This window comes from Branchiostoma lanceolatum, chromosome 6, assembly GCF_035083965.1.
Source record: "Branchiostoma lanceolatum isolate klBraLanc5 chromosome 6, klBraLanc5.hap2, whole genome shotgun sequence".
NCBI lineage: Eukaryota > Metazoa > Chordata > Leptocardii > Amphioxiformes > Branchiostomatidae > Branchiostoma > Branchiostoma lanceolatum.
In genome coordinates this window covers 2,670,567-2,697,101 of record NC_089727.1, presented here as the reverse complement: position 1 = coordinate 2,697,101, position 26,535 = coordinate 2,670,567, and the positions used below count along the sequence as shown (strand labels likewise).

The 26,535-nt window shown below is 40.8% G+C and overlaps 1 protein-coding gene across 1 annotated transcript; it reads left to right on the top strand.

Moving 5' to 3' along the window:
- The first annotated feature begins 4,626 nt into the window (after positions 1 to 4,626).
- LOC136437177 (tripartite motif-containing protein 3-like) lies at positions 4,627 to 22,935 on the top strand. The gene is made up of 12 exons (XM_066431660.1): positions 4,627 to 4,706; positions 10,715 to 10,927; positions 11,621 to 11,840; positions 12,238 to 12,326; positions 13,188 to 13,316; positions 13,543 to 13,805; positions 14,599 to 15,166; positions 15,464 to 15,669; positions 16,355 to 16,533; positions 16,804 to 17,112; positions 17,537 to 17,751; positions 18,008 to 22,935. Exons 2-12 carry the CDS (start codon positions 10,721 to 10,723, stop codon positions 18,143 to 18,145), a joined length of 2,523 nt encoding a protein of 840 aa, XP_066287757.1. The 5' UTR covers positions 4,627 to 4,706; positions 10,715 to 10,720; the 3' UTR covers positions 18,146 to 22,935.
- The last annotated feature ends 3,600 nt before the right edge of the window (positions 22,936 to 26,535 follow it).

Sequence of the window (26,535 nt, the reverse complement as noted above, 5' to 3'; positions counted from 1 at the left end):
ATTTCAGAGATTTCCAAAGACTGATGTAAACCTATTAGAAGTTTTATATCTATGAAGAGTTATTGTTGCTGTTGTTGTAGTTTGCAATATTTTTGCATTTGTAATACGTATTGTATGGAAGAATACATATCCAAATCAAGCATTTAAGTATGAAAGCCTCGAAAGCAAAGTAAGAAAAGCTTAACCGCTTTTTTTTACCAACGGGATGAGGGTGGACTGGTCCCCAATATTTATCCTTTTAAGCCCAATTCCATTAGAAAAGTAAGTTAGGTTTAGTAATCTCCTTTGACCAAAGTCTAGGTGGCTCTCTAATCCGCCAGTTTTTTCTTAGCTAGCCTCGGTACTTGTTCGTCTTCCAACCTCGGAAGCACAAGATTTAATCTTTTACTTAAGTTTTAGTCTCTTTTGTCGGGAGGGAGGGGGCTCTAATCAAAAGCGGCGTGAGTTTTTAGATCAATGACCCTTCTTCCGTGCCCAAGCCCAACATGGACTTGTACGCAAAGTAAGCATAGTCTTACTTCATTTATTATATTTCGCACAGGTAAAAAGAAAATAATACATACAAATAACTAATCAAAATACATGGTGCTGGGGAAAGTAGAGATCAATCTGATCTACAAGATTCCTTCCCCATTTTTCTTAAACAAGATGATTTACAATAATGAATTATAATGTAGAAACAAAAGAGCAACTAACAACTTAACATCATAACTAGAAAGGCAACATTTGTGGGAGCAAATGCAACATGTATCCCCCATTACCCTCCCCATGCAAAAAGCGACCGTGGCACAAAGGCCAACGTTTGTTGTATGTCTGCAATGTTGGTATTTGAATGAATAATTGAATTGAAGACCAGTCAGAAATGGATCTCTCCCAATTTGAAACCCTATGCATGGATGGGCTCTTCCAGGCACCCATATTCATACTGGACCATTAAAAACCACCTTCACAAAAAAATTGGACCTTTTTGCACTCTACCTGCATACCAAATTTCAGCTCACTCTACCTGCATATCAAATTTCAGCTCATTTGGCACAGGGATGACCCAGATGAATCGATTTGAAGATTTGACAGGAGAAAGGAAACATTACAAAAACAATATGTACCGCCCATACCTATGGTATGGGTGATACATAACAACTAACAAATCAATAACTTATGATAATGAAGACATTAATTAAATTATTATGTATAAAAACAAATACCTAACTGAACACAGAAAAGTTACCAACTAAATAAGCAAGGAAACAAATCGATAAATAATAACAAAGCAAATGACAACAAGGAGATATAGCAACACACGTGAACAACATAAGAAATACACCCAATCAAGATGGAAGGACACAAATGAAAAACCAATGAATAGAAGATGACGCTAACCTCTTATTGATCAGAGGTTCCAGTTGGATGGGGGTGGACTTCTCCGATCCCTCATTTTTCTTTTCGGTATTCTGATCTCGTGCTTGTTCCTTAAAGCCAACGCTCGAGAGCCCGAACCTCTCCTTTGACCAGCGCTACTAGTTCCTCATTCTTGTAGGTAAGGCTTAATTATCTCTTTTGACCAAAGTTGTTACTTCCTAATTCTTGTTCTTTGCTGTAAAACTTCGTAAACAGAGATTATACAAGGTTTTATCGTCATTTTGGACCAAGGGCTGGGGGTGGGGAGTCCAATCTGTCATTTTTCTTTCGATATTCTGATCCTGTGCTTGGTCCGTAAAGCCAAACATCTAAAGCAAAGAAAGGCTTTATCGTCTCTTTAAAGTCAAACCTCGTAACCATATATATTATGTACAAGGATAAATTGTCTTCTTGGACCAAAGGTGGATGAGGGAAGCCCAATATCGTAAGGAAAGTAAGTAGACTTAGTCGTCTCTTTTGAGCTAAGATGGGAGTGAGCAAGTAGCAGACAAACTGCATTAAGCTCTTTTCACATCTTCATGATTACATTTATATTCCCAAAATGCTGGACACCCTGTATAACCCACTGACCATGCACAGGAGAGCTCTAGTAGTTATCCGTCGCCAAAGTACTGCCCTTTACTTTTAGGACAGAATTGATCCGGCCAACGATTACGAAGACTATTTATTTGATGATCCTTCTATGGATAGTCTTATTCACAATTTACTACATCTTATCCTTATCTAAGACCGTCAAACTTCGACCCTGCCTCTACCTGACTTAAATAGCCGACCGACTAAAAGATCCATCAGCCATAAATAAAACTAGGGGTAACGGCTAGTTACGGTCAGAATTCCTAAAATACCTCGACACCGACTCTGGCAAACGAATCCTACAAGTCTGTCCCAACTTAAGATATATATTCACATACAAGAACGCCTGGACAGATGGATGATCTATCTCTTGAAATATCTTGCTCATAAATGTTGTCAAGACAAAGGCATTACTTTCTCCTATTGACCATGGCAATGACAGGAATAACCAGTTGTTGTTATGATGTTGAACATAATGATGTCGGTCGGCTTAACCGAATGCTATGCGTTTTTCGTGACTTAAAGATATATAAAAGCACAAACAAAATGAGAGCTAGACTAACCTGTCTTCAGCAATCTTTCTTCCATTGGTTTTCCTGTGGTCCGCACTTCTCGTCGAGCATGAAATCCTTCTCCTTCAGTATTAGGCGCTTACCTTCGTTGTTCTGATGTTTTTGTCCGATTTGAAGCGAGGCTTTGACAAAACCGAACGTCGACAAGGACCTAACCAACCTTTTGTCAGAATTTCACACGGCTCATCCAATTAATATCCCAAATGATACGTCCTAAACCTGTCCAACGACGTACGGAGGATCGGACTAAGGTAACTGACAGAGTTCTAGTTCTCGCGCTGGGCGGAAGGAACCACGCCTGCCTCACCTCATCAGTGTCTGGGTTCCGTATACGGACGTCACTTGGAGCCTGCGCAGTGTGGGCTTGCTGCTGGACCAATGAAGTTCAGACACATGTTCTTTGTAAATCCATGTTAATCCTTGGGGGGTCTTGGCAGAGACCGGGACTTTTTAGCATTTCGGGATGACTGAGTACCAGGTCCCTTAGAACACGTGACATGTAGTGGTCTAATCTTTGACTTAACGTTTTATCCTTTTACGACCCGCAATTGTCAGACACCCCAAATCACACATCCTTGATCTTTACAGCCAAAGCTAGTAAGCAAAGTAAGCAAGGCTTAAAAATCTCTTTTGACGAGGGGAGCTAGAGGGTCTACTGATATGTCCGTTTGCTCTGAACAATGTTTCTTCCGTGCTTGTTTTGAGGCTTAACTGTTTCGTTTGACCAAGAAGGGTGGAGGGGTCTCCTAATCCGCTTGTTTTATAATTCTCAGCAATGTTTCTTCCGTACCTGGTCTTCTTTAAGTTCAGCATTATAAAGACTCGAGGGACACATTTAAAAGATGTTCAAAGAATGATGACAAACAAGTAAACGTTTTTGTTGTTGCCGTAGTTTGTACATTTTTGTTTTTGAAATGTGTATCCAACAGTATGGAATTCAGGAAGAGTAAATATCCGAATTAAGCATCTAAGTATGAAAGCTTGCAAAGCAAAGTTAGTGAAGCTTAAGCGTTTCTGTTCAAGGAGGCAGCACTTATCCTCGAACCTGCATTCCTTTCCCTTAAGTATTAGTCTTAAAATATGTTTTTGCAGCGAGGCTGTGACAGACCCGAACGTCGACAAGAACATAAAATAACTTTTTTCGTATCAATTTCACACAATAGATCTAAAGAATATCCTAAATGCTCTGTCTTAAATGTCGAAACCTGTCATACAACGTAGGTAACAGAAGCTCGGACTAAGGTAGCTGACAGGAGTCAGTGCGCGTGGATGTTATCCATAGAATTTACTTTGAGAGAAGGAGCTGCTAGAACTTAGATGTACGGTAGTAAATTTGTATTGAGTTTAATATTATGTTAGATTTTAATCTTAACGTAATCATTATTATTCTTTTCTCTCATATTCATTACACCATGCATGGTCTCCTATGTATTCATCCCCCTGGGGAATGAATATACAATATACATTCTTGTAGAAAGGTGCTATCTTTTATAATCTACATATCAGGAACAATCTGACTAGAATGTCTACGACAGTCGTACACAACAAGATTAGAGCGACAAGAATCTGACTTGTGACCCCGCCCCCCTCCCCACGTAAACATTGCAGCAGACGACACTTTTATGGAACGGGTCTTCCCTCGCGAAAAAGCCAGATGGCGTTAGTTAGCGTTTCGGAGGCTCGAAAAGGCGATACCCAGTGAAACAAGAGACCCGGCTGTCACGTCTATGCCACCATAAGGCCTGTCAAGTCAACACATCGGTACAAATTCAGGAAAATATGCGAGAAGAATTCCTGATATTTTCGTCTGCCAGCTTCCGCGTGCATGGATTCAATGGCGGTGCTGAGAGGTGTCTATTGAGATTTAAAACTATGCCTCTATATATTTCGTAAAAGAAGAGTCAATATTTGACTGTCAATTTACAAATTTCAATATTTTAGAAATTAACCAGACAAATGAATTTTATATGTACTTTGGAAAAGATTAAGCATATGTTGCGCTTTAAAGTGTTCTTATTTATCAGGCACTTAAAATACTGAAACTATAACCTACCTTTCCTGTCATTCTGAGGGTGTCGGTCTGTAAGTCGAGTTTTCACACCAATATTGTGCAAAGAAAGGCGATTTTATCGGCACATTCCGGTATGTATGACGTTATCAACAACTTTCGAAGGTTTATCAATATATTTTGTTCAAGAATAGTTTGTTGTAAAGCCCTTGCGTGGATTCATAACCTTACAGTAAACGATTATTCTTGAAGGACTGTAAAATGTTGTATCTTTGATAACGCCCGGCTATCAACAAGAGGCCGTGTAAGTTTGACACCCTCATACATGATTCTCTCGTAAACCCTGCTGTTAGTGGCGAGACAGACTCCTGAAGGTGGTTATATGGAGCACTTTAAACAAAGAATAACGGTGTTCTTTTGCCTGAATGGTCCCGATTGGTCAAATTGTGTAGTCACAACTCACACCAGCTGTATCAACGTTAGCTCCGTCTAGCGACTTGCAACAGAGTTGCCACAATATGTGAGAACTCCAGCTGTTAGTCCCAAATTGCAAAGTATTTGTACTTGGAGATACGTTTTGCCCAACCTCTGTAAACGTTGAAATTTTCACGGTGGTTCTATGCCTGCAGTCTTGCGGTGACCTTTTCACCGCAAACTGAAAACCACAGTGAAAATTTTTGTTCAGTCACCTGGGTCAAAATTAGTGCTGCGTACCGGTACTGACAGTACCGTACGGTACTGTACCGTAAAAATTGATTAGGTACAGGTCCAAAATACCAGATCATGAAGTACCGGTACTGTACCGATATAAATTTACACCAAGTAACGATATGTGCGCATTTTGTCACTGATCTCCTGACTTCATGGCCTCATGCAACACCAAACATGACCAAATTGACACCTTGGAACAGCGTAATCAATATGCAACGGATCATTCAGGCAGGCAAGGAGTTATGAAGGGAGTTTGGCGGTAGGAAACCTAGTTATGTTCTTTGAATAAAGATACTGACAAGTTGAAAACAGTAAAATATTTAATATGTTTCTGTCATTATTGAAGATGTTCAGAGAAACACATGTTAATTTTTCAAATTGTTCAGGTACAAGTACAGGCACCTGTACCTAAACACCTGTACCTGATGTTACGTTTAGGTACGCAGCACTAGTCAAAATACTTGCAGATCATTTCTTCAAACCACCATGAAAATTTTTGTTCTCACTTCAGACAGTAACCTGAGTCTTCTTTTGTACACTACAGCGACTACACGTTGTCCTTAAGAATACTATTTTTTCAAAATACTTAAAGATCATTTCTTTGCAAAAGGTTTATGTCTCTCACCAACACTGAAATTGCCAGTCATTACTTTTGTACTCTTCCCCTGGTGACCAGGAAATATTTAAAAGAGTTGACGACTGATATGCAACTCTCACAACAGAGCGCATGTAATAAACATAGCACAGGCTCTATCGGCAACCACTAGAGATTTTATCGGTGTCCGACTGTAGTCCCTGTAAACATACTCGTAGCAGTTTGCTCCACCCCGTCTCACAGCTGTCAAGGCTGCACAGCATAGCCTCCAGACCAGGCTCTTTGGGTCAGGCTTTTTGGGAGGGCTAGAAATTTGGTGTGTTTTGGAATACATTTTGTATGTGTGCATCCAACCCCAAAAAATTAGGTGCACAGAAAGAATTTTGTGTGAACAACATAAAGTAAAGTTGAAAGTCAGCAAAACATAATTACAAAGTTTAATGTTACTGCCTGTCTGCAATCTGTAACTCTATAGCTAGCTTCAAAATTTCAAAAGGTTAAATTGCATTTTTTCTGAAACTTAGATTTCAAGAATATTATATAATGTGTACAATAGTACCTTTACCCTATAGCCTACAAAAATATGTATCACTAACTGTTAGGTGCACAGCTCCAATTTGGGATGCACAAAGGTGCACATGCACCCTCTATTTCAAGCCCTGTATAATGTGCTTTCTGTTTTCGATGGGTGGCCAACGAGAATCCCAGACCCAGTACAAGTTGAACTGATATGCCATCAGCACATCATAAGCCTCACAAATCCTGACTTGTAGAAACCTCTAGAACAACCTCCAGAGTAGTTATTTGCATTCAGTTGTCAGAAAAAAACTTTAAAATCTTTGTTGTATTACTAAGTCTTCATCATGATTTTGGAGTTAGCTATAGAATTTAGGTTCTTTTATTTTCTGCTGTACATGCATACTAACTACTTACTACTGTACTTCCCATTTTATTCTGTGCACTGAACTTTTTAAAGTAAAATTAGGTGCACCAGTGCACCTATTCCCAGGAAACAGTCATACTTACATGTAATATGTAACCTGCAATACAACATGTATTAAAAGGCTCCTGGAGGCTGGTATAGAGGCTACAAATGTACACATAACCCAACTACGCATGCTGCTGTAAGCTATCTGACAGGGTGGCTATATTTAGCCTTGCTTGACTCTCATGCCCCTAAAATCTTACCGCACAGACACAGACTCATAGGATGAACATTTGGCAGTGAGACTTCAGTAAGTGACAACTAACAGTTTATCCTGTTGTATTGTTTGTTCTCATAGGTATTTTGTCAGACCGTAGCCCAAACTTAATGACCTGGTCACCAGGTTTTTGCAGTGATATAGGCCTGCGTTATGATGTGTTATGATTTACAATATGTACATTACAGGAAATGGTAGGCGACAGGCTTTAGAGAAGCATGGCTGGTGTCCAGGAGTTTTTGCTGTGATCTTTCACCTCAATGTTCATTCGATTATGTGATGTCTGACATACGTGATATTTATGATGTAGTATTTCCTTTATGCAAAACAAACCAATGCTACAAGGCATACCTCATTTTAATCAAAGTTTAACCATATTTAGTTTTACTGTCACTTCATTTAAGCTGTAAATTTCAGTTTTAGTTTCTTAGGCCATACCAATATGATTTCTTTGTTCTTGGATTTGAAAAGATAAAGCTATATTGAGATGGAGTCATGTTGTGAGGAAAGTTTCAGGGAGTGAACAGGATCAGGGGCAAGTTTTCACCCCAGCCTTCTGTTGATTTGATGTCCACCTGCTAGAATTTCACATAAAATTGTCCAACAAGTACTAAATTGAATTTGCGTAGTTGCATGATTTTGTAAACTAAAGTGAGAGCAATTTTGAGAAACTCTGTCATATGTACATTGATGAAGGTTAGACATCCAGGTAAACAATACTTAATATATACAATTCAAACTCTACAACGGGATGAATTATGGAGTTTATTTTACTTCAGGACGTTTTGAGTGACATCCATCACTCTTCTTCAGCATCACTAGAATGAACTAGCAGAGCTAACTAATATGTAATAAACTAGAAAAAAATAGTTCCTAGTTCCATATCTGTCATATGTTATTATAGTATATAGTAGCCTGTTTCACAACATGCCAATCAAAGTGGAGAATTAGATTCTGTTGTCCCTATTGTTGGAATTTGTGAAGCAAAGATTTGTCTACCTATTGAACGCTTGATGAGACAGTCTTATTACATTTTTATTATGTAGAAAAAAGTCTGTATCAAATGAGATTACCTTTGGACTCAAATGACCCCTTTTCAACCATAAGGATCAATAAAATATTCCATAAAACTGTCCATAAGAATTATATCCCCAATAATGTTAATGATACGTGATTATGCCATTAAATGGTGCAGAGGTTATGATAGACATAGATTGAACTAGACTGGCCGCCATTTGCTTTAAGAGCAAATTCAGGATGTTTCGCCCGTACTCCTCATGCAAGAAGTGGGCTGTCCCAAAATAAGTCCTGGGCAAATCCAAGTTTATGCATAATTTATGCAAATGAGCATAAGTTATGTCCAGGTGCTTTCACCTTTCCTACATGTACCTACATGTTCAAGATGACATCCTCAGCTTTTACAGTAAGGGGAATACAACATCAGGCATAAATTATGCAAATGAGGTCCTCATTAGCATATGTCATGGCCAGGCGTGTGCACCTTTCCTATAGCTACCTACATCTGAAATATGACATCTGCAGCTTGTAGGGTAAGGGAAATACAAGTTTCTGCATGAATTATGCAAATGAGGTCCTCATTAGCATAATTTTTGGCCAGGTGCATTCACCTTTCGTAATGGTACCTACATCTTAAAGATGACATCCGCAGCTTTCACGGTAAGGGAAATACAAGTTTATGCATGAATTATGCAAATGAGGTCCTCATTAGCATAATTCATGGCCAGGTGTGATCACCTTTGCTAACGGTACGTACATCTCAAATTTGACATCTGCAGCTTTTCCGGTAAGGGAATTACAAGTTTACGCATAAATCATGCAAATGAGGTCCTCATTAGCATAATTTATGGCCAGGTGTGTTCGCCTTTCCTAAAGGTACCTTCATCTGAAAGATGACATCCGCAGCTTTTACGGTAAGGGACATACAACTTTATGCATACATGATGCAAATTAGGTCCTCATTAGCATAATTTATTGTCAGGTGTATTCACCGTTCCTATAGGTACCTACATCTGAAATATAACATCCGTACCATGTAACATAAGGTACATATAACTTTCTGTAATACCATTAGTACAGGTACCCCCTGACATCTGCTTGGTTTTAACTCCCAGACAGGGGATTAGTGCAGGAGGGCTTATGTTACAAGATGACCTAGTTGTGAGAAAATAACCAAAAATTCCATCAAAAAATTGCAAAATAAATCATTTTGAAGTAGTGTATACCAAAGAAAATAATGGGGTCCTTTGGGTAAATATCCAATGCACAACTAAACCAAATTTCAGGTCCTCAGGTTTCAACACCACGGCACTGGAGGCCATCATGTGCGACTTTTGTCGGAAAATGACCAAAAAACCTCCATAAAATCATTTTAAAAACTTATATCAAAAAATTTTTAAAAGGGTCTAGGGGTATACACGTACTCTACCTGCATACCAAATTTCAGCTAATTTGGTCGACGGACGACCGAGAAGAAGCGATTTGAAGGTTTGACAGGAGAAGAAGAAGGAGAAGAAACCTTACAAAAACAATATGTTTCGTTGGCGAAACATAAGGAAACATAAATAGAAAACTCAGTTGTGTATGAGGGGTCAGAGATTTGAGGGACCTCTCGGTTCAAATGTTAAGTGGGGCAATTCTCTCCCATCTGTCCAGCTGCAATAACATTATTGCCACATAACCAGAGTGCCTGGAGCATACCTGACGTTAAATTAGCCATATCATCCCTGTATCAGTCACTCAAGGATATAACATGTCTATGGCAGGGTTCTAGCCAGCACCTGTCTTTCCATCATTTGACAGAATTTTGTTGCATTTAATGGAAGATTTCTAGATCATTTTGTCAACCTTGATGGACAAAAATCCATGAATAAAGATGTTAACATGTCTAAATTTGAATGGATTAGTAAACGTTTTTACAAGGTGACAGAAAAAAGTCCTCTTTGTAGGATCTTTCGGTCATGGGAAATTGGGATGATGAAAAAAATATGATGGAAGATATGTCAAGCTAGCTAGAACTCCTGGTCTATGGTATTGTGGCAGGGCTCTAGCTCTGGCTCTGTCATTCCATCATGGGACAGAATTTTGCCGCGTATGATGGAAAAAAATTTGTTGGATCTTTCTGTCTTTGAGAACTGGGATTACTAAAGAAAAAGACTCTTTGTACACAACCAAGTGTTTTATTCAACAGACGTTTCGATGACGGTCTGTCACCTTCCTCAGGGCAATTCTGAATGGTTCACTTTGCACTGCAGCTATAGGGGGTGCTACTTACAGATGCGGTCCCAAAGTTAACAGCTGTGTGTTATTTATTGTCCTCAAAGTTTCCTCATACTAACATAGCAATATTTCTCAAGAGGTTAAATTGTTGTGGCCTTGGTAACTAAAGCTGCAATATTACATTGATTTTTTGAAAATATGACAAGCAGCAACTTAGATCGGTGTGGCCCCATCATATTATGGTATTTTAAGTCTTTACTGTGAACTGTGTGCTATTTCTTGTCCAGGCCAATTCTGACTGGTTCAATTTGCACTGCAGCTATAGGGGGCGCTGCTTACAGATGCGGTCCCAAAGTTAACAGCTGTGTATTATTTCTTGTCCTCTACCCTCCAGCAGCTTAAGATGGCGTCAGCAACAGACCGAAGCAGCCCTTCTGCGGCTGACATCAGCCTGACTTGTCCGCTGTGCGAGCAGCACTACAAGAAACCCAAAGTCCTGTCATGCCTCCACTCCTTCTGCCAGCCCTGCCTGGACAAACAGCTCCAGAAGGAGCCGGGAATCGTCCTGACGTGCGACGTCTGCGAACAGGAGACCTCTCTACCTTCACAGGTAGAGCTGTTTGGGAGAGACGCCACCTTAACAGTTGATATTACCACCTTTACTGTGCCAATAATGCATGCATTCCTTTGGAGAATTTAACAGCTAGTCCATTTGCCTTAAGTTAAAAGTGCCAGCTCGCGACTATTTCGCGGGGGTCCAGAAGGCGAAAAGATGGAGAAGTCTGACCTGTCATAGACACCCCAGAATTGCCAAGATTTCACCAAAAATCCCACCAAGAAAAGTTTTTCAATGTTTTAATGTCCTCTTTAATTTTGTCCTGTCCAGTACCGGTACAGTCGATTAAGTACAGGTCCAAAATACCGGAACACTGCTCTACCGGTACTGGGCCTGTACTAATCAGTTTACAAGTCTGGAATTTGTTTTCATATAAATATTACCTTATAGCTCACTGGCGGCGAGGGTAGTGGTTATCATACATGCCATGGAATAGGCTTGTGTCTAGGACAGTTAAACATTATCATGTTGTTATAAGTTCAAACATGCTTTTGTCTTTTAGACATTGAAAATCAACAATTATTTGAACACAAGTAGTACAGATAAACCTGTGCACCAGTACCTGTTTCCAAAATTTGTTTAAGTCCTGTCCTTATCGAAAATCAACCATTGTTCGAATATTAAGTAGTTCAGGTAAAACGTGTACCTGTGTCTAAAATTTCTTTAAGTACACAGCTCTATTCACAGGGCCTCTCTGGTCTCCCCGATGACTTCGTTGCGAGGAACATGCTGGAGAACATCCTGCTCAGCTCTGCTAACATCGTCTGCACCAGCTGTACCAGCAAGTCGGCCGCGGTGTCGCGGTGCATGGAGTGCGCCAGCTACATCTGCCCCAACTGCGTCTCCGCCCACAACTGGATGCTGTGCTTCCAGAACCACCATGTAGTCCCTCTAGAAGAGCTGCAGGGTACTTTGTTTGTTTCTATTTATCAAATTTTCAAACAGCTATAGGTAGCCTTCAACTCCGTTTTTCATAGCTATAGGTAGCCTTCAGCTGTGTATTTTTACATGGGCCCAGTTTACATAAAGGTTAGACATCCAGGTAATAAGATACACAATAAACAGTTACTCAAGCAACAGGATTATTTTGTAAATGGTCAGACGTTTCAGACAGCATCTTCAAAGAAAATGAATAAAACTGGTAGCAGATTGTAACACAAGTAACACAAGAGGTTGTAATACAAGTAACAAAACAAGTGTGTTAGTGGTAACATAAAAGAAAGCAGAATATTCACATCAGATTGGGTAATCATTACTCATGTGTAGATCTACATTGAATAAATGATAGATTTTCTTACATGTAGGTACAGCAGGCCGAAGTGCCCTCCAGAGACCTGTGTTCTGCACCACGCACCAGGGGGAGCCGCTCAAGTTCTACTGCAACACATGCCAGGTATCTGTATCTGTATCTGTAGCTGTACCTGTAACTGTATTTGTATCTGTAACTGTATCTGTATCTGTAACTGTATCTGTATCCTGTAACTGTATCTGTATCTGTAACTGTATCTGTAACTGTATCTGTATCTGTAACTGTATCCTGTAACTGTATCTGTATCCTGTAACTGTATCTGTATCTGTAACTGTATCTGTAACTGTATCTGTATCCTGTAACTGTATCTGTATCCTGTAACTGTATCTGTATCTGTAACTGTATCTGTAACTGTATCTGTATCCTGTAACTGTATCTGTATCCTGTATCTGTATCTGTATCTGTAACTGTATCTGTATCTGTAACTGTATCTGCATATGTAGCTGTATCTGTATCTGAATAGAAAGACTCTTGGTACACAACCAAGTGATGTATTCTACCAACGTTTTGGTGACCATCCGTCACCTTCCTCAGGGCAAATCTTACTGGTATAAAGAGTCTTTTTATTCAGTGACTTACCAACCTGATGAAACTATTCATGGATGTATCTAAATCAGTATACCCTTTCCAGTTTATCTTTTAGTAAAAGGGTCCCATACTGTTGCAGTTCATCAGTCATAGGATATTGGAGTTTTCTTTTACATAGCCAGTAATGTCTCTCACAATAATTGCTTACGTACATGTATACATATAATAGTAAGAAACAGTACTCAAGTCAGAAGCTCTGAGGAAGGTGTCTGATATAGGCATGGAAACCTAAGCAGGGGAGAGACATTTTTAACAAAAGCAGGTGAGAGACATTACTGGTTGAGTAGAAAAAACTTATGTTCTACCAACCTGATGAAATTATTTTCGGCAGTTCATCAGTCATTTTTTCCATCGCAGGTGCCGATCTGCAAGGAGTGCACCGTCCTGGACCACGCCATCACCTCCCACAGCTACGTCTACCTCACGGACCAGAACGTCGCCGTCGGCAACGGGCTGCGGACCCTGGTCGAGCAGAGCAAGGAGAAGGTCTGTTTGTTTGTTTGTTTGTTTGTTTGAACCTTTGTTTATTCATGAAGAGTTCACGGCGAACATAAAACCGCCGCGAACATTTCTGCATTTACAGTATAACAGAGATACAAATTACATCATTTAAGTCCTAATAACTCTATCACATAGGTAGACAGTCTCAAGAAAAAGCAGGCATCACAGAGATACATTTCAGTCCAAATAACTCTATCATATACAACTGTAGGTGGACAGTCTTAAGAAAAAGCAGGCCTCCTTGCAAGATTCAGCTGTCCAGGTCGAGAAACAAGGTGAGGAGGTTATCCAGCAGATCAACGAGACGATAGCGGACCTAAAGACGGTTCTCGAGCAGTGCAAGGAGGAGCTTGTGGAGGAGCTGAACGACTGGATGGCGGGGAAGCAGGAGGCGCTGAACCGGCTGCAGTCTCACATCCAGGACACTGTCGACAGGATCAACCACGGGTGCACGTTCACCGAGAACCTACTCAGGCATGTACTATCAATAAAGTGGAATACATAATTACCCAGAAATCTGGGAAATTTGAGCTGTTTAAATGTGGTTAGCGATCTTGCCTCTGGAACTAGAAGCCCCGGGTTTGATCCCGGCTGTGTTTCTCACCCGACATGCATGCTACCGGAAAGGGTTGCAGTCCTTAGGACGGGATGTTAAGCCGTGGTCCACTGTTCATTGTGCTTGTCGAAAAGAGGTAGGGGAATTTCCCCGATACAATGAACCTGTAAATACTGTATATAGTGTCTGTCTTCCTGTCACGACCAGTGGAAGATTAGCTCATCTGTTCACTCTTGAGCTAAACTGGTTCGAGATCACTTTCCTTTTCTTTTCTTTTCCGTTCTGTTCTTTATTTATTTGTTCGGCTTTACAGATTAAAAACAAATCTGTGAGGAGCCGGAAACAGAAGCCTGGTTTCTCTACAGGGCCGGCTCCTCAACAAATAAACAATAAAACTACAATACAATGCAATACAATACAATACAATACAAAAAATGAACAAGAGAAAAACAAGAGGTATGATTTTAGGTTGCCAGGCACTTGTCACATCTACAGATAGAGGACCAGGTGCATATGTTGTCGGTTGAGTATATGGAGTTTACCTGTGATTTGTAATAAGTAGCTAGTAATTTCTTGACTGATAGAATGCTGAGGTTTGAGTACATGTGTTGGCGGATTGTTACAGGTAAAGAGTTCCAGATAAGTACAATTATGTTTCTACTATATATGTCTTTGTTGATTTTGTTGTTGGAAAATACAGAACTAATGAAGATTATTTTTTCAAAACCTCCTCAGGCAGGGCAGCCACGTGGAGATCCTCTCTCTCCAGGGTCAGGTGGAGACCCAGCTGCAATCTCTCCTGACCTTTAACCCCCAGCACAAGGCAGAGATACAGTTTGTGGTGAACTCCGACCTGCTGGAGCTCATCGAGAAGGGTTCGGTCGGGTCGTTGAAAAGCGAGGAGCTTAAAGCTGAGGCGTCGTCTAGCGGGGACGCCAGCCCAAACGACAACGAAAACAGCCCGTCACGCGGGTCGTCGTACTACTCAGAGTCAGGGTTCAGCGACGGGTCGGGGGGCGGGAAGTCAGGGTCAAAGGTCAAGGGAGAGGTCGGCAGTGCCGGTGCAGAGTCTGCGCCAGAGCTGCCGCCCAAGGGAGCGGGGAGGCTGCCGTTTGAGAAAACCAGAACTTTCTCGATCCACGACACTCCGGAAGAGATCATCATCCCGCCTCAGGACGATAGCGACGTCGACGGAGAGGGCGTGGAGAGACGGACGGGCTCGAAGTCCCGTATCCCTGACGACCGGCGCCAAACCTTCATCCTCAAGGACTCAAATCAGGTAGGTAGGTAACGCACGTAGTCCAGTGGTTAGCGGCCTGCCTCTGGAACTAGAAGCCGTGAGTTCAATCCTAGCTGTTGTCGCTCACCCGGCATGCACGGTACTGGAAAGGGTCGCAGTCCTTAGGACGGGACGTTAAACCTTGACCCACTGTTCATAGTGCTTGTTGAAAAGAGCTAGGGGAATTCTCCTGGTACAATGAACCTGTAAATACTGTACATAGTGTCTCTGTCACGACCTGTGTAAGAATAGCTCTTTAGTGAGCTTAACTGGATTGATATTATTCCCTTTCACCAGGTCGACGACCTCATTCCAGTGGTCGGAGACAACAACGGGAACCGCTACACAACAAACTCACCAAGGGGGTCCTTCCGAGGAGGGAGGGGGGCGTCACCGAACCCGGACCTACCCCCGCGCCCCCCTCCCAGAGCTCCAACTGGGATGCAGAAGAAGCCCCACTACCAGAACGGCGGCTACAACAAGGCCCACCACTACTCCCACAGGTTGGTAGTATACAATACATTAAAACAGTCATCCTCAATAGAGGTGAAGCATGATGTTTTTTCAAGTAGCTAGTGGTGGTGCAATGCAGCTTCGCTACGGCTTCTGTTTTAGGGCAAGCACACTAGGTCACCCCTACTCTTCTCGATAAGTGTGTAGGGTTTCTTTACGTGCAGATGCTTGAGGCTTATGCCCGAAGCTCCCTCATACACGGGGCCGCCGGCTTTACGTCACAATCCAAAATAATGAAAAACAAATACTGACAGTAGTTAAACAACAGGACATATGAATAAACTCTTTACAACCTGTCAGTAAGGACTTTCAAAGAAAGAAGACAATACTTTGCAGACTGTGATATAGGACAAGTTGTTTTTATTCCATTAGGCATTTGTTTATTCATTTTTTTACTAATTTTTTTTCATCTGTGTTCCTGGACCTCTTAAACCAAACCGGCCAAAGCCAACAGGGCATTCTGGTTTAAATAAAGACATTATAGATTGATTGACTTATTACTTGATAGATTTATTATTTGATTTATTGATTTATTCATTGACAATATCAGCATTTCTCTGAGGTTTTAGAACTTCCTTTGGGAAGAACAGCCAAGGCCAACAGGGCATTCCAGTCTAAATAAAGACATCGTAGATATTGATTGATTGATTGACTGATTGATGGATTGATTGACAGCGCCCCCATGTCTCTGGAGTACCAGCTCGGTGGTTACGGCCAGTCACCCGGCCTGTTTAACCAGACCGGCGGGGTCGTGGTGAGCTCGTACGGCGACATGTACGTCGCCGATCAGGGGAACCACAGGATCCAGGTCTTTGACAGTCGAGGGAACTTCAAGTTCCAGTTCGGTCGAGAAGGTAGGTCAAAGTTTGTCCGTTCTGAACCTCGCTGTGTTAAGGGGAAACAAAGTTGCACACAACCATTGTTTTATTCAAGACCAATGTCCTGGTGACCGTCTGTCACCTTCCTCAGGGCAATTCTGTGTCTAGTTTGTATCAATTGTGATCTAAGAATACTTACATATAATGACTAAGATTGTACAAGTATGCAGTTCAGCCTGTGACTGCAATATACTTTTCATAGCTAATTTTGATAATCATAATGAAGCATTCATTCATTCATTCAAGGGAAATTTGATGGATGCTTGGTGTACCCGAACCACCTCTCAATAACTCCGGACGGCAACATCGCAGTGAACGATCCCGGAAACCGCAGAGTCCAGATCTTCGCCCCGAACGGAGACTACCTGGGAAAGTTTAGCGTGGCGCACATAAAGGGAGTGAAGGACATCGCGGTTAGTCATGAGGGACATGTGCTGGTGCTGGACCACAACGCCAAGTGTGTTCACGTCTTCAACCAGCACGGCAACCTCCTGCAGAAACTGGACCTCTACAAACAGTTGCGGCTTCCAACCTGTGTTGCTACCACGTGGACAGGTTTGTTGGTTTGTTTCTTGGTTTTAGCCTTCATTTTACATTGCAGGTGGCAAGGAGGTCTTATGGTAAGGGTTGTTGACTTGGAACCCAGTGTTGTGCCCTTGAGAGGGGCCTTGCTACCTATTTTCATCTTTACTTCTTTCTGAAGAAAATAAATTGGTGCGCTGCTGTGGCCTGATGTGTTGTTTAGAGGCTTGTATACTAGTATGGTCTTGTGGGACTGGAGTTTGGACTTGAAATCCCTCCTCCTTCCCCCAGGTCATGTCATTGTGGCCTACCGCAACCCTCACAGCATAAAGATCTACTGATAGTTAATGCATGCAGTATGGTTATGACTGTGTTGTTTAGAGTTTTGTATGCTTTAGTATCATGGTCTTGTGGTACCTGTGTATGGTCTTCACATCTTTCCTCCGCCCTCCCTAAGGTGATATCATTGTGGCCGACCGCAACCCTCACAGCATCAAGATCTTCGACCGGCGGGGAAACTTCCTGAAGCAGATTCCTGTGAAGGGTTTCGGCTACTCGCCGGTACGACTGTGCGTGGACGCACAGGGGAACATCGTGGCCCTGCACCACAGCTACGGGTACTTCCACATCACCGTGTTCCGTCCCGACGGGTCAACACTCGTCACATCTCAGGTAAATGTAGAATGCAACATGGTGTATTCTGTATCGACCAAGTTACCAGCTCGACCCACGACTTTGGAACACCTCGGTCATAGGAATCTGAAGTTATCTGGTGGTGGCATTGTAAATGTAAGAACTTGTTTACATTTCAAAAACGTCTAGACAATTTTTTAATTCCATTTTGCCAACAAAGCTTACCAGTTGTGTTAACAACTACGTACCAGACTAGATGAAAGGTAATTAAAAACTTGACCTCTTGACCTTCCAGGGAATGAAGAAGATGTTCTACGACTTCGACATGACGCCCGACGGACACCCGGTTGTCACGACGACGGACGAACACACCGTTCTGTACTTCAGCCAGCTTGTCAGAACAGGGAGCAAGGATAACAACTTGCAGCTGTAACCAAGAAACACAAACTCCCATGGAAACTTTGTAATCGGCAGAGAAACTACAACATGACTCCCGACGGACATTCGGTCGTCACCATCTTGTCAGGAAATGGAGTATATTTATAACGATAACTTCCAGCTGTAACCAAGAAACACAAACTCAAATGGAAACTTTGTCATCGGCGGAGAAACTACGACATGACTCCCGACGGACATTCGGTCGTCACCATCTTGCCAGGAAATGGAGTATATTTATAACGATAACTTCCAGCTGTAACCAAGAAACACAAACTCAAATGGAAACTTTGTAATCGGCGGAGAAACTACGACATAACGCCCGTCGGACATCTGGTCGTCACGGCAACGGATGAACACACTGTGCTGTACTTCAGCCAACTTGCCAGGAAAGGGAGTTATATTATTATAATGATAATTTCCAGCTGTAACCAAGAAGCACAAAGCTCCAAAATGGGTGAAGGAACGGAAACTTTGTCATCGCCCTGCAGGACGTCATGCCTTAACGCCAACTCGGGAAAACTCTGAAAACTTTGCCTCTAGAGATTTTTCCGTGGAAAAAATGATAGTTTGGACACCAGAAATCCTGGAGCTGACATTACAAACAGAACTAAACTGGGTAGATGTGTGGAAAAAAAGTCCACGTGTTGCAGTAGTAGGTAGGTGGGACACATTGGTTAGTTCAGTTCAGTTTGTTGCATACTGTTGTTACTGGTATCTTTGTGCAGTTACGTTTTATTTGTGGGCCAGCACTTGGATTTAGGAATGACATTTTGTTTGGTTCTTTTGAATACAGTTCAAGTTTTTAAATTGTAATAAGTAAGGCAAAGTGCAATGTTTGCTATCCTTCCAGTTGCAAAACGATCACGTACTGCATTTGGTCACAGTTCACACTTATAGTAGTTTATAACTAAGTTAAATCTACAGTTGCCACCAGTAAGAGGGTTAGCACGCCATGTGACTGATTTATAAAACACATTTCCCTTTGCCCAAGTGACCTTTGACTTCTTGAGAAATAGGATTGGCTACCAAAGAGGATTAAGGACTCAGTAATCTCACCAGCTTGGAAAACTGGTTTTCTACTTTTGTGACAGGAGGGGATGAATCTGTAATCTTCTTTCAGAGTTCTCTTCTGATTTAAAGGTAAATGTCTGATTTTGTGTCTGTTAACTTTGGAGCACCTCAGTTGTAGGAGTTTGAAATTATCTGGTAGTGGAATTATCAATGTTGCATTCTTCAAACCGAGAGGATTCAGTTTGGTTGTTAAAGGATTCGTTGCCATGTAAATGAAAGCTTTTACATTCAGAAGAAGTTAAGATAACTTTTAATCACATTTTGCCCCCTGAGCTTACCAGTTAAAAGTATTAACAACTTGCTGACCTCGTGAAGGGTTAAGGAGATTATCTCTCACCTGAGCAGTTTTTGCTCTAAGCCAGTTGAAGGAAAAGCCACAAAACTCTATTTCTGGACAGTTGAAACTCTAATCTTCTTATCCTCGATAAACCCGGCTTTTCTTATAAGTTAGTAGGTCTGGGACAGATCAAGGATATTGGAACAAAATTCCAGCTTAATCTGAGAAATAATCCGAGAGCTTACAGTTGTGCCTTTTGTGATGCAAAACTATCTACCAGGAGGAGATAACGTGGAGTCCTTTAAAGTATACGGTCACCAACTTCTGAGTATGGTTTGAGGTACGGTAAGGCCATACGCGCAGTTAATTTGTTGGCTCTCTTTTTGCAAGAATAAATCACAAAAGGGCTGGGGTGAAAACTTGTACCTGACTCTGTTCACGCCCTGAAACTGTGTGCACCAAAGTACAGACTTTCCCCTCAGACTCTGTTTTCATGTAGATTTTCAACCTAACGATATTTCTTTTAAATCCGAGAAAGACGGAATTGGCCTAAACCAAATGGATCTAGGGCATTGTGGGCAGGCCTAGGTGCATTACTGTGTACTTTCACCCTCTAATCAGATTGTCAAAGCTTAGCCTTTGACAATGAGCGACAAAGCTGTCAAAGGTTTTGTTGGGAAATAAGGAGATTTTCAAGTCTGATCCTGGAAGTTGAGGGTTACTTTCAGTACTGTAGAAGGGAAATGTTAGCGGTTTATGTTCATGTTTTTGTGCATACTCTTTTTAGCTCAACATTTTCCGTTTTTACAGCAAATGTTGACATTGTTCTTATGGTGGAAGGAGACACATGTACAGTGCTTTTGACTGAGTACAGAAAGAGATGTGAGAAACTTGGATAGGAAGGATGATGCAGATTATAGTGTAGGAACAATACATTGAGAAATTTTTCATAATCTTAAGTTGCATTTCTCTTCTGTAAGAAACAGATTCTCAAACTTGGAAAAAGAAGGTGACGTCCATATCATTCATTAACTAAAGAGATCTCAAGAAAAATATTTAGCCTATTTTTTAGGGCAGAAAAAAACACAACAGGGAGAACAAGGGAAGGAAGGAAGGCAAAAAATGACTTTATGCATGGATGGAAAGAAGTTATGGAGGCGGTAAAATTACATGTAGGTACATGTAGCACTTTTCTTTTAAGTGAATTCTTCAAGTATAACAAGTATTAATCACATAAAACCTTAGATGATATACTTTTACAAGTGGAAGAAGAAAGAACTTACAAACATGAACGTTTGTATGATTTAGCTAAAAGATTGGGTGTGAATTGGTTTAGAATATAAGGAGTTGAGAAGGGGTTGAGCCTGACTAGCATGCATTTATGAAAAAATATAATCTTTTAGAAACTAGAGAAGTTTTGAAGTGTGGAAGCTAATGTTGCAAAGAGAAGGAATGTGGAACCGTTTGAGAAGGGGTTTTCAAGTTTTGAGACGGAAAGGGAAAAAGGAGGGAGCTTTGATTGATGTTGGTGATTTTGTTTTTGTGGAAATAATAGTGTGATGTAAACTATGAAAGAAAAGTTAGGAAAAGTGCCTTCTAAATGGACGAAAGCTTTGTAAAAGGCTTTGTTAAAATCATGACATGGAGGAAGTTACGTATAATTGGAGTGTGAAAAAGCAAAACACAGGAGTGAAACAGAGTGAATAGCTTTAGGGGTGTTAAAAAGTAATATGTAATAATCACTATATATGGAAATTTGTGTTGAATATGCAATGGAGCTAATGTATTGGTTGACATTGTGTGACTTTTGGTACGTGGATAAAATGGAATTGATTTGTGCACTGGGCCGATCAGAGCCGTGGGGAAGACACAGAAACACAGTATGAAACGAAAACAAGAAGCACGTACTGTGATTTTGTTTCTTCCAAGACTGGCTCTTTCTAATGCACAATCAAGGTTGGGGAAGTCACATGATGTATATTAAGGAGTATCATAAAGGTTGAAAAGCGCTGTTGGTTGTACGGTTTAAATTTAAAGGTATTTACTTTTTCAAACTACCACATTTTTCAAATGTTTAGAAGCTGGTGACACAATGCAGTTTTGTTCTCTTCATTATTTTAGTCAATGTAACAAATTTTAGCCACTGACAAATGATTTTCAGTACTGCTGTTTTCATACTTTGTGTACATGTGATGTACATGTTTTAGTTTCCAGTCTTTATTTTGTTGTCACAGCACCATGTCTGACTCACCTGACCATAACTTATACTTCATTTCTAATGTGTGTAGTTATTTTATTTCTAATAAGACGGTGTAGTTTTTAGTGTGAATCCACACATCACATTTGTTCCATGGGAAGGAAAGCTAATAGGCAATCAGGTTATTGTAGGAGAGAGAAATTATGTTTTCTAGAAATAAACATCTGTCGTGTATTTTATTGATATAAGGAGACAGTAGAACTGTCTTAAAGTTTATTCTTTACTAGAACTGTCTTCCTTGTCCACCACTTTTCTGTCCAAAGAAATTTGTCAGGCCACACTAATTTAATTTCTTGGTTCTCAAACCTTTTAATTTGAAGTTATAGCAAGTTACAGGACAAGATGAAAACAGAATGTTGGAAGGAAAACTACTGTAAATATTTGCGGTGAACTATTTACTGCGAACTTAAAACTGCTGCGAAAAGCCATTCCATTGTGTGACTGTAGCGGTACTATTTTTTCAAAACTGCCACAAACACTCTACCCTGGTATCCAGAGCAATTATACCGAGCGCGGACCTACACCGGCCAGTGCCCGGAGCTTCCTCGGGACCTACCCTCCCGCTGGCCCGACAACGTACCCCGCCCCACTTCCCGCTAGCCAAACAAGATCTGCTCTCGGCTGCAGAGTTTGGGTGGCTAGCGGATAGTGGGGCGGGGTAGATCTTCAGGGGAGCAGAAGGGTAGGCCCGGGTAAATCGGAGCGCGGGCCGGTACATATGCTCTGGATTCCAGGGTACAAACACTCCTGTTTCTACCTACTGCAAAATTAAATCCCCGCGGACATTTCTGCATTAAATTCACAGACGTGAGTATGTTTTTCCCCTGAAACTGTGTGCACCAACGTACAGACTTTCCTCTTAGACTCTGTTTTCATCTTGATTTTCCAGATGTTTTTTAAAAAATCCAAGAACCATTAAATTAAAGTGCTGTGGCCTAAGTTGTCCGTGTATCGTGTACATTCTACATTTGTATCTCCCAAACTACTTTTATTACATGTGTGTACTCATCATGTTGCAACAGAACATCCTGTCTTCTTCAGTTGTGATTAAGGTGATCTTAATGTCTTTTTTATGTTTCTCAACTTTTCTCACCGTTTGACCTGATAATGACTCTTTTTATGAGTATATGGGTTTCCCCTGTGTTTTTGTAAGTTTCTAATAAAGTGAAAAGATGTGAAATGGCAAGTCTTTCTTCAGACAAGAAGTAAGAACATTTTGTGTATGTCTCTCACTCATCTACGGTGTTAAGGCATGGTACATGTATTTCTTTCTCTCTTCTTTCTCTCTCTCTCTCTCTCTCTCTCTCTCCCTCTCTCTCTTTCTCTCTTTCACCCCTTCCTTCCTTCCTTCCTTAATTCCTTCCTTAATTCCTTAATTCCATCCATCGTCTTTACGTCAAGGTCTATCTTGCTCCTAAGTGGCCTTAGCAGGGAGAAGGTTAACATACAGAGGAATGGAGTCTTGTAATGATTTAGGTGCCCAAGTCTTTCTGTAAATCTCTGTTGCCAGCCTGTCTGTGCTGAACTGTAAAAGAGGCCTAAAACCTCATAAATTCTTCACATCAGCGCCCCTCCTGAAGGCCTTCCCTACTCTAGCCTACTCTAGCGGGAAATGGGCAGGCTTAACCTGTAAAACTAATGGGGCCATTTTGATGGTGTTCTATCTCGAATCCTCAAGGTCATTATGTTTATATGAAGAAGCACAGGATATACCAGTTCAAGGTCATTTTGAGTTGGTATGCATGCTACGAACCTGAGTTTGAAATTCTTTACGTATCATTGGAGCAAAGTACTGCATTTCATTCTTTTTTCATCAAACCAAACAAATATAAGACATCAATGGCATAACATAAATCGTTACAGGGTAAAAGACAAGACAACACAAATACTAGCACTGGAGCTCTGTTGCTATCATTGTGATTTGTGTAGACATGCATCAATTAGACTTAGAGTGGAGAAATTGAGTATTTTCTGTATGCTGCATGTACCTGTATATACATGTAAGCCTTTCTGTAAAACTAAAAACCCTTTTATATTAGTGGACCTCCCCCTGGAAGAGGGCCTGCATGGGGGGGTATCATCAACACTCCACTAAATTCAGAAAGACAAACAGCTAGTATGTATTACGTTAAATTCGGCAGGCTGCCATTGCTTGATGCTAAATTCAGGCCACAATTACACTTTGCACAAAATGCACCAATTACATTCTATGTCAAATTAGAGCGGTTCATTAAAACAGCTGATTACACTCTATAGAAAGGCATGCAGGCCCCCCTGAAGCCTACTCCAGTGGAAAATGGAAAAGCTTAACCTGTAAACTTGATGGAACAAGTTGATGTGTTCCAAGGTCATCATACGAAGAGAAAGCACTGCAGGATACAGGTTCAAGGTCATGAGTGAAGAGCTTAAACTATCATTAATACAGGTTTGAATGATCTAATTCGCATATTTGTTCAAGTAAATGTAACAAATTTTCAAAAGCATTTGCACAAACAAAATTCAGCATTTTGTGCTGCAGTGCAGGATCACATCACTAGGGGACATCATTGTACCACTCAGCCCTCCCAAGGATTTTGAATGCACAGGAGTGTTTGTCCTATATTTCTTGGAATTGAGTTTATTCCCTTTGGCACAGGTGCATGACTTGTATTCAACTTTGCTTCCGGGAGTTTCTGTGTTATCAAATGCATCCTCAAACTTTTGGCCTTGATCTGATTTTACAGTGATTTGTAAGGTAAAACAGCTGGCATGGCAAGTGTTTCAAAAGGTGTTTCCAGGGTCCTTGGTGGTCATTCACCTTGTTCAGTTTCATGATATGTGGAAAAGAAAAATATGTAGGACATGAGAATATGAATTATGATGTTCTTTCAACATAATCTGCACAATGCATGAAGAGGAAATTTCCGTGGCTGGAGTTTTGTCATTTTTTACCTTGTCTAGATGGAGTCATACATTATGTAAAATCTTTCTTTATTCGGAAATGAGAAATCCACATGGAGCCATGTCTACCATAGCTGGCCAAATGTGCAGGGGACACTCACAGACAAACACGAGACTTCATACAATATTGCACAATGCTGTTTCTAAATCACATTGAAATAAATTCCCTTGTCTTTTGCACACACAAAATCAGTTCTTAGTGCCTTTCCCTGTATTTTCCCTTGTTTATCTGTACTCAGGTCACGTGTTTTGTCACTGAAATGAAGCAGAAATGAAGAAGAAGAAATTGTTTTATTGATTATGATTATTTTCCTATAAAAAGTTATTGGGTTTTACCCAGTAAGCTTGTTTGTCACATTTTCCTCCCAAACAACACTACTACAAACAATGCTATGACATTCAGAGTTACTGGTGCGAGACTCACAGCCAAGTTCCGAGACGTGTTATTATCTTGCTTAAAGTCTTTTTCATTATGTCTTCCCCGTGTGACAGTCCCTGCCGTATTGATCTCACCAGTGTTAATAACTGGTCGCGCATCAGATAGAATTACTCCCCGAAGATGACAGGAAGTCAGAAGGTCGGATAACAGAAGTATGGATTGAGAGATGTTCTGTATTGATTGCTATATTTTTAATTACACGGACTTCCTGGTGTTGTGCTCCGTAGAATGCAAACTTCCCTTGTGTGGTAGCTTACAGTATTTTGTTCAAGTTGTTTTCACACTTTTGTTCCAAAATTTTGATTGTCTGAATAGTAAGTGAAAGTGAGTGTGGTAAACTTTGCAACTAAGATTTGCATCTTACCAGGTAGATAACAACCAGAAATGCCAAAAAAAACAGTTACTCAAACAACTGGATATGATTTTGGAAACGGTCAGACGTTTCAAGTAGCATCCACTACTTTTCGTCAGTGACTGTGAGCAAGATCAGTCGAACAGCAGGTTTATAACCACGAACTATGAATTGATATGCAAATAAAGAGAAGACAAATTTTTAGATAGTCCAATAGTTCGTGGTTATAAACCTGCTGTTCGACTGATCTTGCTCACAGTCACTGACGAAAAGTAGTGGATGCTACTTGAAATGTCTGACCGTTTCCAAAATCATATCCAGTTGTTTGAGTAACTGTTTTTTTTGGCGTATCTGATTACCTGGATGTCTAATCTTCATCAACGTAACAACCAGAAATATTTTGTTTATTGTAGAGTTTACAGTTGAATTGTATTTCTTAAAGACAGCTTCGTCCAACTTAAGCACATTTTAAATTGAGGTCGAAGTAAAATGATGGCAGATGGTTGTGAATTGAGAATTCATAGTTCTTCTACTTTTCTAGCAATGAGAAAATGGCAGAGGACAAAAAAGAGCATATTTCAAATTGACAATGAGTTTAATGATGATAAACCCACAACCATTTGGTCCAGAGGCAAACTTCTTTCTATACATGAGGAATCGACTTGAATGCAGTTCAGTCTCAGCCAAATTACCTTGTATGTTATGGAATAATGACAAGTATGACAACAATTGGGATTCAAACCCTCAATCATTTGGTCCAGAAGCAGGGACAGCCCTCTGTAACAACATCCCTACGTTCCAATGCCCCTACATTCCGACGATTATTTAAGGGTTAGGGTAATGCCGTTACTAGTAGTATGGGACTTTAGTGCCGCAAATTTAAAACCACAGCGAACACTCCATTCTCGCCTTAGCGTGAAATAAGAACCACGCAAACTTAATTGCATTTTACAGTACTTTTATGATTCTTGATGTTGCTTCACTGTAGAGCCATCAGTAAAGGTGACAGTCGTCTTTGGCCATGAAGGACTACCAAGAAGGGTGATAGG